Raw genomic sequence first — 15912 nt, 5'->3', positions numbered from 1 at the left:
AAGGCCCTGGCACAGAATGGGCTGCCCCTGGAACCCTGGAAGTGTCTAAGGCCAGGCTGGACAAGGTTTGGAGCACCCTGAGATATTGGAAGGTGTACTTGCCCAAGACAGGGGGGTTAGAACTCAATGAGCTTTAAGGTCCCTTCTGACCCAAAGCATTCCCTGATCTTTGTGGTGCTTCGGGGTGTCCCCATCTCCTGCGAGTAACAGTGACCACTCACTACGAGCTCTCACTGTCATTTATAAACCATTAGAGGTAAGCAAATAAAAATCTCAACCAGAGACTGAAAAGAAGCAGAATTTGTCATGACAAATTATCCCAGAGTCTGATGGTATTTAATGACTGCCGTGTAGAGCCACTCCACACAAAGAGCTGGTCCCTCTCAGCGGGGTGCGGTGCCAGGGCAAAGAGCACTCGCCACTCAGCCACTCAGCCAGCCCTGGACAAGTACCTTTGGAGGTCAATTCACTACCTCAACAGTGTCTGTCGAGGCAGAATAATACCAGCTGTGCTTCCTGGCTGGAGCCTTTGCAGCACAGGCTGCAGATTACATCGGAATTGCCAAACCCAGGATAAACAAAAAGATTAGGAGGGCCTCACCCTTTGTGTTGAACAATCACACTCTGAAGCAAGAAATCACAGCCCACATCGTGGGCAGGCACCGGGCTGAGCCCGGGTTTGGGTGACTGGGGAGGAGTAAGCAGCTCACTCATACATCTGGGGAAACCACAGATGCTCTTAATCACAGGTTTTCCTGACCTGTAGGCGCTGACAAATTGCATCCTATGGATGAACCTTTTATTAAACCACAGAGGGTTTCCAAACGATATTCTCTTTCTCAGCATTCCCAAGTCATTGAAATCCAGCACACGTGACCCTTCTAAATTCTTCATTTAGAGGGTGACACAGCATTTTCCAAAGAGATTTCAGGGCTGAAAGGAAGTAAATGGGGACATGATGTTACATCAGTGGAGGGCAGCTCAAAAGCTGAACCAGGGGCTATGAGAACTGACATTTTTTAATTCTTTGATGATGTCTCAGCCCCACTGGAGCTGAAGATGCTTTTTTCTCTGAGTGACTCCCAAGGCCAACCCCTTGCTGTCTGCTGGGGCAGAAACATCTCATGAAATACGTAGCCTTTAAATCTTACTGTTTTTTCTCTGTGCATGGGGAAGGATAGCTGGTATTTTAAAATGAATGAAATGACTGTTGCTCAGGCCAGGAAAGGTGACCACAAAGCAAAATTGCCCTGGTTCCACTTCCATGCCACGCTGGAGCAGGAGATAGCTGCTCAGCTCACAGCTGAGTGAGAAAGATGATGCCTGGCAGTTCTCATCATCATCTGGACCGACAGAGCAACCCACATAAAAGGAAGAAAAAAGCCTGCTGATCAGATTGGTGTGACAGAGGCTCATGAGAGACATGCACATTTTCAATCTAAACGACAGCTTGAGGGATCTATATTACTAATTATCAACTAATATTGCCAGAGTTCCCAGGCTGGCTTCAAAGGTTCTTGCAAAGTGCCCCAAGTACAGGGTTTCCATCTCATCATAAGGCTTTTTTCTTTGTCCCTGCTAAATGGATTACTCCATCCTGGGCTCCCTCTGCGTAAGTCAGCTTGCACATGATGAGCTTTGCAGCAATGAAATTCGTTACCTTAACCACAGAAAACCAGAAACATTTGCTACAACTGTTAAAATGCTTTGGCACCTAATTTAAAAAAAAAAGGTGGTTTCCTCTCTTCCTCCCTGCTCCTCCCCGCCTACTCCTAATCCCATGCTAACACCTTTGTAAAAGCTGGGGTGAGTAGTTTGGAAACTGAAAGACGGGGGGGAAAGGCGGGGGGAAGGGCGGGGGCGGGGCAAAAAAAATACAAAAATATATCAGATCTCCAGACAATGAAATTGAGCAGCTATCTCTCATATCCTGCAGTGCTCAGGCTGAGGTAATAAGTTAAACAGGACATCAGAATAGTTGATGTAATTTGCTTATTTAGGATCAGAGCATTCAGTGAGGTGCAAGAGACAACCTATTTGAATGTGCAGATAATCCCCCTGTCAATGTGGAGCTGTTCAGATGCACAAACTGCAGCTGGAGCCTGGGATTTTTTTTCCCCGCACATTTATTTTTGCAGGGGATATAATTGCAATCATTTTTCCTTGCAGGAAAGCCTTGAAACCTCACCTGGGATCAGCCTCCTGTTGCGTAAGGTATTGTTCAAGCGGGGTCCCTGCCCCAGCCAGCTTAAAGGCTAAAGGGTCAAGTCAAACAGAGGGTGGGAAAGGAAGGAGAGGCCTGGGGGAGGTGGGGGTGGCACAGAGGCTCTGCAGGACCCAGGTCCCCCAGCCTGCTCCCCCCCCCCATACCCGAGTGAAGCCTCAGACCCAGAAATGAGCTGAGCAGCAGCTACACTTTTCAGTAAAGCCCAGCACAGCTTTTCTGCAGATGGACAGGCCCTCCTGGCTCCAAACCCAGCTGCAGAGCCTCACACCAGGGAGGGTTTTACAGCAGTTAGAAACCTTTAACCACAAGGTTCTTCCAGATTCCAGGAGAAATTTCTTGGTGAGCCCAAACAACACTGAACACAGTTGTCCCTTCAAGCCATAGTGACAAACCCTTGTGATATAAAGATGTAAAGCTAACAACTTGCAGAGTTTACAACTTGCAGAGTTTATCTCCTCAGTTTATCACCATCCAAGCTGGGATTCCTCCCTGTCAGCAGCACTGCTCACCCCAAGCTGCCAGCCCTGTGCCTCCACTGATCTGCTTCCACACCAGTGTTCTTTCACTGACACAAGTTAGCTGGGCTAGACACCTCAACCATGGGAAGTGAAACGTCCTGGGCCCTTGGGCTCACCAAGCACTCAGTGACAAGGCCCTGGCACAGTGGCAAGTTCAGAGGCGTGGCCCACACCTGCTCTGGGCGGACTTTCAATCACATGGCATGGAAAAGCAAGATGGCAAAAGTCACACCAGTCATTCAGGTAATGGATCCCACCAAAACATGGCTGTTCTCAAGGGACAATTCATTCTCCTTTAAGAGACTGGTATGAAATTGAGACATGCAGTTCATGTTCTCCTGCTGTTCCACCAGGCCATACCCAAGTGTCACAGCAGGATGTCCCAAACAGGGACAGCACCAGGAAGGGTGGGAGACAACCACTACTGGACCTGGGAGAGGAGCTGAATTTCACCCTACTATGAAATGACCCCACTGTCAGCTGTTTGTGCCCATGCCTTCTTCAGCAGGTTTGGGTGGCTTTTCCTTCTTTTACTGCTAGCTCTGTGTTAGAATCTCCTCCAGGCTGTGGAGAGCAGAGTATCACTGGATGAGCTGCACAGCGAGCTGACGTTTAAGGCTGCCCACAACAGCCTCCAACAACTCCATAGATATCTTCCTGACTACTGTAAGGGTTCAGCATGTTGAATTGATCATGTCTGAACACCCCAAACATTATTTCACACTGACCCTTCCTGAAGGAAGTATTTCAGCTGTCTGAAAAGAAGAAAAATACAAGATACTCAAATGTGTGCAGAGGTGACAGGCACATGACATCTGCATTTCAAATACAAGGAATGGGTTTGTAAAATTTTAAGGCTATGAAATGTAGAACTTCTATAGGGGTTTTTTGCATGGCACCAAAAATTAATCTTATTTTCCCTCAGCCCCACTAAAATGTTCATCACCAAAGGCCCCACCAGGCCCAGCTACAGCTACTCTGCAGGGGTGGCTTCACCAGGATCATCACCGCCTCCTTACAATGCAGCACTTGAGGAACACATGGAATGAAAAGGTCATTCCTGCACCATCACTGATACCTTTGGCAGCAGTCCCCACTCCTGAAGCCTTTAACTGGAGTAACTAAGCTGAAGCCCAGCACAAGTGGGAGCAGAAATGCTGAGCAGCCCCTGGATGACACTCCCTATGCACTTGCTGCTCTAGGTCAGACAGAGGTAGCCAGTATTGGCCATTGTTTTAACAGAAGCAGTATTTTGGCAGGGTTGCAAAGCAAGCCCATTTTTTACGTCTGCAAAAGAGAGCCCAACCATCCATGCTGAGGTAGCTGACAGAGGAAATGTATTTTCCAGCAGTCTTGGGTACAACATTGAATTGGGACCTATTTTTACCACGTGCTCTGCACTACATGCATTAATTGCTATGACAACATTTGCTGCCATATTCACTCCAGTCATTTACAGAACAGAACGCAGAAGACAAAACAAGCCCCTGCTCCATGAAACAGAGGGAGCAGGCAGGATGCCACATTACTTCCTGTGGCACACAGCCAGGGCTGATGACACAGATAACCCATCGCTGCTGGTAGGTCAGACCCAGCTCCATGCAGTAGAGGGAGGAGAGGGGCCCAGCTCATGGGTCAGTACTGCCCATCCTCCTGCCTAGCACAGACACAGCAGCACTCAGCTCTTTCTGGAGTTCTGCTTGTGTGCCCACCATGCTCCCCCACTGTAGGGGCAGCCAAAACTCTCTGTCACCACTCTGTCACCTCTCAGCAAAGTGCTCTGCAAGGAGGAGTAGAGCTCAGAGCAGTCTGGGAGCCACAAGGTCTGTGACCCAGCTCCGGAGCAGCACAGACAGGCTGGCAAGCACAGCTCAGCAGTTTCAGGATCTGGCTTCCATCCTAATTAAGCCCAATTAGGTTTACAAAGAATGAGGATGTTTTAGGAAGGACGTATAAAAGAACTGCTGAGGTCTCTGTAGGCCATGTAGGTCCAGAGCACCCTCCTGAAGGCAGAAATTGCCTCTGTTGATGTGGGCTGTCAGTTTTCCAGAGTGCTGGAGGATGATCCTGCTGCCTGTGCAGCCCACAGCTCCCCTTGCACACAACCCCAGGAAGTGCAGCTGGGAGAGCTGGGATTCTCCTCCAGAGGATCAGCAGCACATCAGCCAAACATGTGCTGTCTGCAGAGACAGCTGAGCAAAATCCGCTCCAAAATGCCAAGGCCTTAAATGAAGGTAAATATGATTCAGAACAGGGAGAGGTTGAACAAATCAGCATCTTCCCATGCTGAGGGGTATAAAACATGCAGCTGTTCCACCACCACAATTTACAGGGAAGATATTTCTCCTGGAAGTAAGAGAACTCTTAGTATATATTCCTAGCCAGATTGATTACCCCTATTTATATTGTAAACTAAGACAGCATGTACTAAAACCCATAGAGTTAACCAGTTCCAGACCCCAGATCCTGGGTGAGGGTCAGTTTCCATTGTCTGCTCACAGTCTCGTGCATTTGTTAGAGAGCACTGAGTTCCTACAGAATGGCTTGATGTGTGTTTGTGTGTGTGTGTGTGTGTGTGTGTGTGTGTGTGTGTGTGTGCGTGCGCTTATTTTTGTGGTATTTCAACAACCATCAGGAGGAACGCTGCTATTTTATGGGATGTCAAGGAACTGGAGAATCCATGAGGTTTTTTAAAGGTTTGTTTAAAACAGCCAAGAAGCCAGCGTGCCACTATAAATATATGTATGTATAACAACTGCAATCTGTTCTGGGACGATAAAATAGCTGAATATATCCATTTATCCTGCAGTAAGATGAACGCCTGTTCTGTGGATCCGACCTGCAGGAAGTTTCGTCAGTCTCCTCTCACAGCCAACCTGCCGAGCTGGACAACTCTTATTTGCTTTCTAAGTTACAGATCCAGTTTCAACACCTGACAGCAGATATAAACAGAGGTTCAGGACATGCTCTCTGGCGTGTCTGCTCCTACACTACTTGTGCAATTCCACTGGGCCAGGAGACCCCAGATCTCCACCATGAGGCACCAAGCCAGACTCATTGGCTTGTTTATCCCTAAGAAAAAGCTAATTTTCTGACCAACTTGCTTCTTTTTCTCTCTTTAATCACTGATAAGGTGAGAGATGTTGAAGTTCCCTGTTGGTTTATAATGCAGTTTGGGAAGGGATAGGTTTCGGCGTGTTGCTGTAACAAATACAATAGTGAAATTGGAAGAGATGGTGATTTGAGGTAACACAATTAAAATTTATTCTTAACAGCAATCCACAGATATCCTGTGCCAAACACAATCTGGAGCCATCAACTAGCATGGACATGAATTAACCTAATAACTTCTGGAAAAAAAAAAAACCAGAAGTCCTATGAAAAAATCCTCCTATTAAAGTAATTAAGTGTTAACAGAATCACAGAGCCATAATTAAACATGGTTTATAATTAAAACAGCATGTGTCCTAGACAGAGAACACAGCAACAAAGAGAGTCCAACCATGACAGTTGATGCCAAAACACAGGCCAAGTAGCAAAAATCAGAAAAACAGGCGAGTTTCTAGCAAAGCTGCAAAGCCTCTGATCCTCTGACTGAGCCCTCGCACTGTGACGGATGTGACTGCACTCAGAACTCCTCATGGCTTTGCCAGGTGCTGCCAAAGTTCAAGCAGAACTCTTGGGAACCAGGAAGACACCAAGTGCAAGGCCCAGGACACCAAGGCAGCGCAGGGAGTGGTGAGCGAGCGGAAGCCGGGGCTGGAGCCAGCCTCGTCCTACCTGGCAGCGGCTGAAGATGTCACCCAGGGACACCTGCACGTTGAAGTGCTTCAGCACCTGCAGCGCCTGTTCCTTCGCCTTCTGGGAGCAGTTCACAGAGAAACACCTTCCTTCTCCCACCTGGGAGCGCAGCTGCAAACCAGAGACACCAGTGAGACTGAGCATCAGGGCACCTGGGGCTGTTCTGATGCCCTTGGCTTGGTTTGAATTCTGAATAGTGCTTGGAGTTAATGTGTGTTTAGAGTCTGAATTCTGGTCTGAGCACCACAACTGGTAACCTCACAGCCACTGCTGCAAGAGCTCTGACTCCTGAAGCACTGCATGATTTTATGTGTATGAAACATGATTTAGGCTGGAGAAAAGGAGGCTCAGGGGGACCTTCTCACTCCCTACAACTCCCTGACAGGAGGGTGCAGCGGGGGTGGGGGTGGTTTGGACTCTTCTCCCAGCTAACAAGTGACAGAACAAGAGGAAACGGGCTCCAAGGGAGGTTTAGATTGGATTTCAGGGAACATTTCTTCACAGAAAGGTGGTCAGGCATTGGAATGAGTTATCCTGGGAGTTGTTGGAGTCATCTTTGGAAGTGTTCAAGAGTCATCTGGATGTGGCCCTTGGAGACATGGTTTAGTGGGGACCACGGTGGTGATGCTGGGTTAAGAGCTGGACTTGATCATCCTAAAGGTCTTTTCCAACCTTAACAATTCCATTATTCTATTCTATAAAATATACCCAAGTCCCATCAACTCACAATTTGGTGAGGTGGTGCTGACAGGGGCAGCAAAAGGAAACTGACCTCAATCCCAGCTTTCTGAGGAAACTTGGCCAGATCCCACAGAGTGTGCCAAAGCACAATGATGGAAACAATGTCCAGTGACCACTTCAACCCCTCTGATTCACACAAACGTTTCACCTGGAGTTCCCTGGTGGCCAAGAAATTTGAAGGGGTTGATGTGGGCAGTCCCTCAATGTTTGTTCCACATTCTATAGAGAAGTGCATCTGTGAATGAGCACTGGGAAGTCCCAGACACATCTCCATGACCATGCTAAGGACTCACAGGAGTGAGATCAGTTACACACCAGTAAAGGAGCCTGGCAGAGCCATCCCATCCTTGTGGAGGGCATCCAAAGGCAAGGGAACAAAGGGAACCAGACATTTCCCATAAGTATTGTACCCTGGAAGCAGTTATTTTCCTTTTGCAATTCCTACACAGTACTTTTAAATTAGAGCTCTGCCAAACAAGAGGATGCTGGATGCTGGATTCCCTATTCCATGAGCTGTAGGCTCAAGGAACCTGCAGGGCAGCTGCACCTGCCTCACAGTGTCTCATTATGGGAGAAGTTCTGTTCCACACTCTGATTTTCCATAGGAAATCAGCAACCCATACTCTGCAAATATTCTGACTGGCTACCTGAGTAGCTGGGAGATTTTATACTGACAGTTTGTTACAAAGAAGTCCTGCACCCTGGCTCATGTGAACAGAACTCTGGCTCATGCAGAATAGTTTCAGGATTTTTAGGCACTAAAAAATTGCAAACAACCTGCAACAGGACATCACAGCTCTCCAACCACTGACTTGGCAGGCTCAGCACTGCATTTTGAAGCATGTCTTTGAACAGCTCTGAACAGCTGGTGCTGAGGGCAAGGTTGGCCTTTGCTTTGGCTTTTCTGTATAGCAACATAAAACCTCTCCAGCTTCCACCAGACCCATGCTTGGGGCCTTCCAACCTCCCCTTTCCAAGCCTGAAGAAACGTCCCTGAGGGCTGAAACTCTCTCAGTGTGGAGCCAGACAGCAAGCAAGAATCTCTGGGATAAAAAGCACAGAAATTGAGCTGCCTTTCACCTGCCAGTGAGGCCAGACAGAAGCACACTGTTCTGGATTGTTTGGCTTGACTTCCACCCCCACCCGCAATGGAGAGCAACTGCTCTCCCCACCAATACAGGACTGAATATAAGTATAAAAAACCATTTTGCCCAAAGCCTTGGTGGTTGAGAACAGCAAAGCTCTGAAGACCCTAAATGTGGTTTTTAGTGGAGAAAACATGACAAATCCAAGCCAGCTCTTGCATTCACACCTTACTTTTCCTCTTGTCTCCCCTGCATACCCCAGACCATGCAATGTTCAGTGCCAGAAACAAGCCAGCAGCTTGGAACACTCACAGTCTGATATGGGAGTCCAGAGGTCAAAATGACTCTTCCTTCCTGTCGGGCAATCTGGAAAAAAACAGTAAAAATCCAAATGAACAGGGGCTGAAGTTATACTGAGTTCAGGCTTTACTTGCAGTCACAGAAGACAGGAGGTAAACTGGAGATATCGAGTGTTTCTCTCAGTTGCAGTCCGCACCTGGCCAAGAGTTCCTGACAGCAACAGCAGCTCAAGGTATGGCTCACCCCTTGTCCCCTCCCTGACAATCCCTGCCTCATCTCCCATGTGCTGGAACAAGCTGCTGGTGCATCTATACCACAGATGGCCCAGGGAACCATTCCACCTTGAAACAATCCTATACAAAAACAATCGTTTAATTTTTTCCCTTAACCCAGACTATTTCTATTTCCCCAGTCTGGGTCACAAAGAAAGAAACAGTTCTACTGCACAGGTGAAAAAGAAAAAAAAACCTAAGCAGGTAATTTTGGAAAAAAAATGTAGCGTGAAACGTGTCTGCAAACTTCATACCTTTAACAAGACTGCTCCTTAGAGAAGGAGGGTGCTATTGTCCTGGCAACCCAACGCACAGGAATTCTGCACCTTTCCAGGCTGCAGGGAACATCTCCCGAAGAGTTTTTCACCTCCCAACTTAGAATCCTGAGCTTTTGTCAGAGGTCTGGTCCTTCAAGTGGAAGGTCTGTGCTGAGTTCCCAGGGAGTCATCACTGCCCTGCTGACCTTCCCACAGGCTCGGGGACACTGCACAGAGGATGCTGCCCAAGGGAGGCACTAACTCTGGAGCTGCAAGGGTGGAAGTGTGACTGACCTTCCTTCACATGATTGAATGACACCCTTCCCTCCCACCCCTCACCTCCTGGAGGGGGGACAGAGACTCATGACTGCAGCAATAGGAGGATTCACAAGGATTCCTATGTGAACCAGGACTCAGCTCTGATCCTGCTGACAAGAGATCAGTGCTTTGAAGTAGGCACAAGGTTATTTCTCTCTTCTGGCTTGGATTCTGTTAGAAGCCCTCATGTTTTTCACTGACTCCAGATATGTGTCATGAAGGTCTCTCATCTGGTTCAGAGTGCAGCAGCTCTGTCTGGATCCCTCTCTACCCTTGGCAGGAAGACACATTTGGGATCAGAGTCCTGCTGCACTTCCCAGAGAGACACCAGCGAGCACAACCAGGGAACACCAGACAAACCAACCACAACTTTTAAGCTCTGTCTTGGGTAGTCATTCTCTTAAGACTCACTGAACCTATGGCAACAGGAAACAAGGGGGAGAAGGCTCTGAAGGCCCTGTGCAGGCAGCTAAACAACCTGTTTTTTCCCTTTTTTCCTCTTCCTGAGCTTTCAGGTATCTGCTTCCCTCCTGTAGTTGTGAAGTCACTCTTTGGCTGAAAGTTCTGCACTGAGAAAGTGATTGGCAACAACTTCTAAAACATCTTTCTACAGGCAAAATTACTGGATTTCTTTCAAAATCAACCCTCTCTTGCTCAATAAAGGAAAAAATCTCTAAGAACGGGAGCCTCGAAGGGGCAGCACAGACACCCCATGCAGTTCTGCTGCTGAGCAGCCACCACAGCACCCTTCTGGCTGTGTAGTAGTGAAGGAGGTCTGGTAAGGCAACAGCAAAAGGTCACCACAGGGATTTGCCAACAAGGGAAAAGGGATGTGAAATTCCTCCAGACCCATGTTTGCTTCAGGGTAAGTCTGAGGATTTCACAGCTGGAACACACCATTCTGACTTTCTGCATCCAGGGTTAATTAGTTCAAGCTTGATAAATCCCCTTATCTAAATGGCTCTGCAGAGACAGGCAAAGAACATCAAATAAAAAGGAGAAAAGCAATAACTCTTCCAACATGTTTTTCTGCCTCTGGAACAACAACTGGGAGAAGCATGCAGAGCCAGAAAAGCCATGTGATAGCACACATCTGACTGACACCACAGAGGGTAGGTGCTGGAGAAAAGGGCACAGTTCCTTCTTTTTCTGCAAAAGCAACAAGGGAAGGCAGCACTGGGACCATGGGAGGGATGTGTGGTCAGGGATGCAAATGAGAGGAAAAGAACACCCAGGGCAGCATTTTGGCATGGGTGTCAGGGACCTGTGCTCTAGCCCAAGTGCTTCAGAGAGGGCATTAGCCTCAGTTTCACAATCTATTACAAAGATAATATCAACTTCCTCTGGAAAAGGCTCAGACCTTCTGGATAGAAAGCACTCCCTAATCTGTTGGTATTACAGATTATCCCTTAATGTGTCTGTCTGTTCAGCCAAATTCCATTCTGCAGAAATGAATGAACCCACAGGAATTATTGTCAGAGAGACCTGGAAGGGTGATGACTGAGGAGAGAGGGCAGAGGGAGCCCCTTTGTTTCCAAGCCAGCACCAGCAGCAGAATGATTCTTGACAATCTAAAGCGTCCTGAACCAAGGCCAAAGGAGGTTCCGAGAAACAGCAGCACAAGGCTGTGGATTTGTAAGTTGAACTTTGCCAAGTCTGTGCAAGACACATGTTGGGCAATGCCACATGTCCTTGGAGAGCCAAACGCAGTACAGGAAAAGCTGTGTTCCCCTTGCAGTGATCCTGAGCCTGGGCCAGCAAGGCCCGTTTGAGACCAAAAGGGAGTGGACAGAAAGTGTCTGCCCCAGGATATGTGCTGGGAAAGCACCCAGACAAGGATCTGCTAGAGAAAGGGATCACAAAACCCAGTCCAAACCTAGAGGCCCTCCCTGTAATCCCAGGCTCTTTTAAAAGAGACAGTAAACCAAGAGTTTAACAGCTCTGAGCACCCTCAGTCCAGCTCTCCCAGTATTGCAACCCTAATCTTCTCTTCAGCATTCCTGAAAAGTATAAGTTGCACAGAGTTATCACATGGTTTTGTAACGTGGCCTTAAATGTCACACCAAAACCATCCACCCAGTTTTGTTTCTCTGTGCAGATCCACTTGTATCAAGGTCTCCAATGAAAGACTTTCTCCTCCTGCTGACCAAACATCAAAAGCCAAGTCTTGATCTTAAAAGCAACACAGCTCTTCATCTGCCCTCTCTGAATTTAGCTTCCCACCAGACTAAAAAGACCAGCAAACCTGGACAATGTCATCTACATCAAAAATATGGAAAAAGCCATTCAAAGCTGAGACAAGATCCAAGATTAGATTCCCCCATTAGGTGAAGATCTGCTCACTGCTGGATTAAAATCCCTTTTGTGTCACCTGGCTCCAAATTAGTCTAGGGCAATTTAGATCTGGGTCCACAATGCTCTATCTGGCTACTGAGATCCATCCAGCCTGGCACTTCTCTGCAACTCGCTGGTTCACCTGGAGCTTTGGCGGATAGGTGTAACCTTGCAAGGGAATCTTCCACAGCATGGGAGCCTCAGGAAGCCAGTTTTACCTGCCTTCTGATTATTAGCATACTTCAAAAGATACCAGGTTTGCCTTAGCATCAGATTATCCTTAGAGATAAGGATGATTTTGAAGACCAAGAACAAAGTCCTTGGTCTTCAAAAAATTCAAAAAATAAAGTAAACCAACCCAGAACACAACTGAAGCAGCTTTGAGATTCCACTGAGTCTCTTATTAGAAACCTAAGAGACTATGAACATTTTCTTAAAACCTTTTGCTCTGCCCCCAAGGTACAACATTGCAGGAGCTACTGTAGTCACTCAGGCTGCTGGGTGATCCTGTAAGGTTGGTATGAGAAGGATCCCTCCCACTGCTTTGCCCGATTCTCCAAAATTGCAGAGAAAATAGGAGCATCCACTTCTCCATCTCCTTCCAATTATCTGGAAACCCCAAAAGATAGGTTTAAGATTCTCTGCAAAAAGAAGTTTGCAGAAGACAAGATGGAATCATAGAATAGTTTAGAAGGGATTTTTAAAAGGTCATCTTTTCCCAACTCCCCTGCAGTGAGCAGGGACATCTTCAACTGGGTCAGGCTGCTCAGAGCCTCCATCCAACTTGACCAGGAATTTTCCAGGGATGGGGCATGAATGACCTGTGTAGGAACACAACAGGCAGAGGGCATAATTTTAAGTAAATAAACTTGTATTAATTGCAAATAACAGGCTGCTTGTAGGAGTAAGTGCAAAGACAAAGGGTGGATGACCCAAAACTGGCACCTGCACACTCAGAACCTGCTGCATCCCAGAGATGGAATCTCCACATTCTTTACCCCATGGATTGCCTGGAGCTGGAGTCAGAGTCCCTGGCGAGGAATGGCTGGATGCCCACAGCCCTTTTTCAGAGAGGCCACACAGCAGAGAGCCAGGCTTGGGCCAGCTTGGGCCGCTGTGAAGCCCTGAAAGTGAGCAGTGCTGCCAGGCAAGGACTGCTGGGGACAGCACATGGTGGGTTCCACCAGCTCTCAGTGCACAGGCTGCAAAAATTCTCAGATAAAGGAGCTTGTCCAGCACATCTGGAACTAATTCCAGCCCTAGCTGCAGACTTGCTGTGCCACACAGGTGTGTGCAGGTGCTACAGTAGGTAGGACAGCAAGGTAATATGGGAAAAACAGCACAGCCACCCCACCAAGTGAGAGGGCTTAATAAAACCACCTCCACTGCCTTTCAGAGAGACTGCTGATCATGGACAGGAGCTAAAATGCATCTGTAAGGACAGCCTGTGAGTTCTTTGCCTTTCACACAAGGACAGATTAAACCAGAGACATTTTCAGTATGAACTTCTATTGTTTTTCCATTTTTAAACATTTTCTGTATCTGCACTTATGACAGGCAATTTTAACCAGTCACTTCTCCAATCAAGTCCTAATTAAATGGCATCATTAAATCAGAGACTGCAAACTGGTACCATCTCACAGCACATAAACAGAACCACAGAATCACAGAATCATTAAGGCTGGGAAAGACCTCCCAGGTCATGAAGTCCAACCACAAACACAGCACTGCCAACTCCACCACTAAATCTGGTCAGCCAGAGGGGATCCAGTGGATCATGGTGGCAGAGGCCCTGCTCTCACACCTCTGCAGATCTGGCATGACAAACTCATCATGACAAGTCCAAGATAAAATATTTAGTCAATAACAGCAACACAACACGAAGCATAACACAGCACAAGGGTTTCACATCCATGGGAATGGGGGTTGCCAAACCAATTCCTGCCACATGTGCTAGCCTAAACAAAAAAAAAAAAAAAAAAAAGGAACATCCATAACTGCCCAAGCACAGCTGAGGAAGTTCTCAGGCTTTTAAGCTTGTTCCCAAATAACAGAGGGTGAAGGACCAGACCCATCTGCCCAACAATACTTGAAGCCACTTTAACAAAGAAAAGGAATGACAACAATAAGGAGCAAATGCCAGGTGTTGCAGGAGTTCTTGGCAGAAGAAGTATACTATGGCCGATAAATCATTTGAGTGAAAAGACTTTAATAAAGAGCAAACACTAATGCTGTACACTCTTAGGTATTCCTAGTGACACCAGTTTGAAACTGTGCTGGGACAACACCCAAACCATCTGTCTTGTACTCAGTGACCAGGATCCAAACCCTCTGCTGGCCTTTGCAATAACATTCCCAAGTTTTTGGGCGTAGGGTGGTCAACATTCAACTTTGATTCAATCAGGACCAGCCAGATATCAAACAGGGTAGGAGGAGTCTATTTTTATCTTTGATTATCCAAGCCCAGATCAAAGGCTCTGCAATACAGTAACACTCCAAGGGCTTTTGATAGTGAAAGGATGTTTGTCCGGTCACCATAGAGAAAGCAATGTCAAACATCCTATCTGTGGCACGATAAGGGATGGGGATGAGAAGTGGAGACGGAGCTCTGGGGGGAGGTACTGAGAACTGGTTTGTTTAAATAACTTGTGCAAGTTTGGCAGGGAGGAGATATTAATTATTTCTGCAGAAGTTAGAGCCTGCTCCGGATTCAGGCCAAGCAGACATCTGAAGAGGAAACATCCTGCACACCAGGCTGGATGATCCATGCACATTTGATAGCACACGCTGTGTGGCCTGGATATCTCTGTTGACTCCCTCAAAGGCAGGGAGGCCCTCTGGGAGACCTGGACAAATAAGAAAGCTGGGCAATCACCGACCAGATGAAGTTCAACAAGGGAAAGTGGCAGATTCTGCACTTGGGATGGAGCAACCCTGGATATACAAACAGACTGGGGGATGAGAAGCTGGAGAGCAGTGTCACAGGAGGGGACCTGGGGGTCCTGGTTGACAGAAAGCTGAATGTGAGTCAGCAGTGCCCTGGAGCCAGGAGGGACATTTGTGTCCTGGGGGCATTAGGCCCAGCATCATGGGCTGGTCAAGGGAGGGGATTGTTCCACTCTGCTCTGGGCTGGGGTGGCCTGACCTCGAGCCCTGATGGCAGTTTTGGGCACCACAAAGTAAGAAAGACATTAGGCCATCAGAGAGTTGCCAAAGGAGGGCAACAAAGATGGTGAAGGGCCTTGAGGGAAAGCTGTGTGAGAGGTGGCTGAGACTTGGTCTTTTCAGCCTGGAAGAGTCTGAGGGGAGACCTCCTTGCAGCTACAACTTCCTGGTGAAGGGAAAAGGAGGGACAGACACTGATCTCTGCTCTCTGCGACTAGGGACAGGACCTGAGAGAACGGCATGTAGTTGTGTCAGAGCAGGCTCAGGCTGGAGCTCAGGGCAAGGTTCTTCTCCCAGAGGGTGCTGGCCCTGCCCAGGCTCCCCAGGAAATGGGCACGGCCCTGAGGCTGCCAGAGCTCCAGGAGCCTTTGGACAGTGCTGCCAGGGATGCCCAGGGTGGGATTGTTGGGGTGTGTGTGCAGGGCCAGGAGCTGTTCTCAATGATCCTTGTGGGTCCTTTCCACCTCAGGGGATTCTGTGATTCTGTAATCTGCACTCCTGGGATAGCAGAAATGTGCCTGAAATGAAGCAGCATTTGTCTCTCATCCAGTAGGCAGAGAGGCAGAGTTGTTATGGGAGCCCAGAGCAATACTCACGGTCCCCTCTTCCTTTCCCAAATACCACTGCAAGTTGTGGCTGATCACCTTTGAATCACCTCACAAGGCCAGCCAGGATGTTACATGGCCATTAAGGACATTCTCCCTTCTGTATTGATTAATACAGATTAATCCTTTGGATTATGGTTCTCCTCAAGTGACCTGGACACACAGCAGACAAATACCTTCCCTGTAAGCCCAAACTGGAGTGCATTAGAAATCTAAGTGAATGTTGGCTCCTTTCACTAACTTTTGTCTTGTTGCAAGCACACAGCCTTGCCAAAGACACTTGGTCACA

The 15912-nt window shown here is 47.7% G+C and overlaps 1 protein-coding gene across 9 annotated transcripts in view; it reads right to left on the bottom strand.

The window, feature by feature from the left end:
• Positions 1-15912, bottom strand: part of EXD3 (exonuclease 3'-5' domain containing 3) — a 252663-nt gene that overhangs the window by 107853 nt on the left and 128898 nt on the right. For 8 of the 9 annotated variants that reach the window (XM_059865385.1, XM_059865392.1, XM_059865384.1 and 5 more), the window contains 2 exons: positions 8685-8738; positions 6526-6657 (listed from right to left, as the gene is read on the bottom strand). In XM_059865385.1, the coding sequence (XP_059721368.1) occupies positions 6526-6657; positions 8685-8738 (186 nt within the window). Of the gene's footprint in view, positions 1-5985; positions 6402-6525; positions 6658-8684; positions 8739-15912 lie in introns of those variants that run through there. The other variant, XM_059865391.1, reaches the window with a different exon arrangement.

The sequence above is a fragment of the Haemorhous mexicanus genome, chromosome 21 (genome assembly GCF_027477595.1).
Source record: "Haemorhous mexicanus isolate bHaeMex1 chromosome 21, bHaeMex1.pri, whole genome shotgun sequence".
In the NCBI taxonomy this organism is placed as follows: domain Eukaryota; kingdom Metazoa; phylum Chordata; class Aves; order Passeriformes; family Fringillidae; genus Haemorhous; species Haemorhous mexicanus.
The sequence above is the reverse complement of the archived record's forward strand: the minus strand, read 5'-3'. Positions and strand labels throughout refer to the sequence as shown.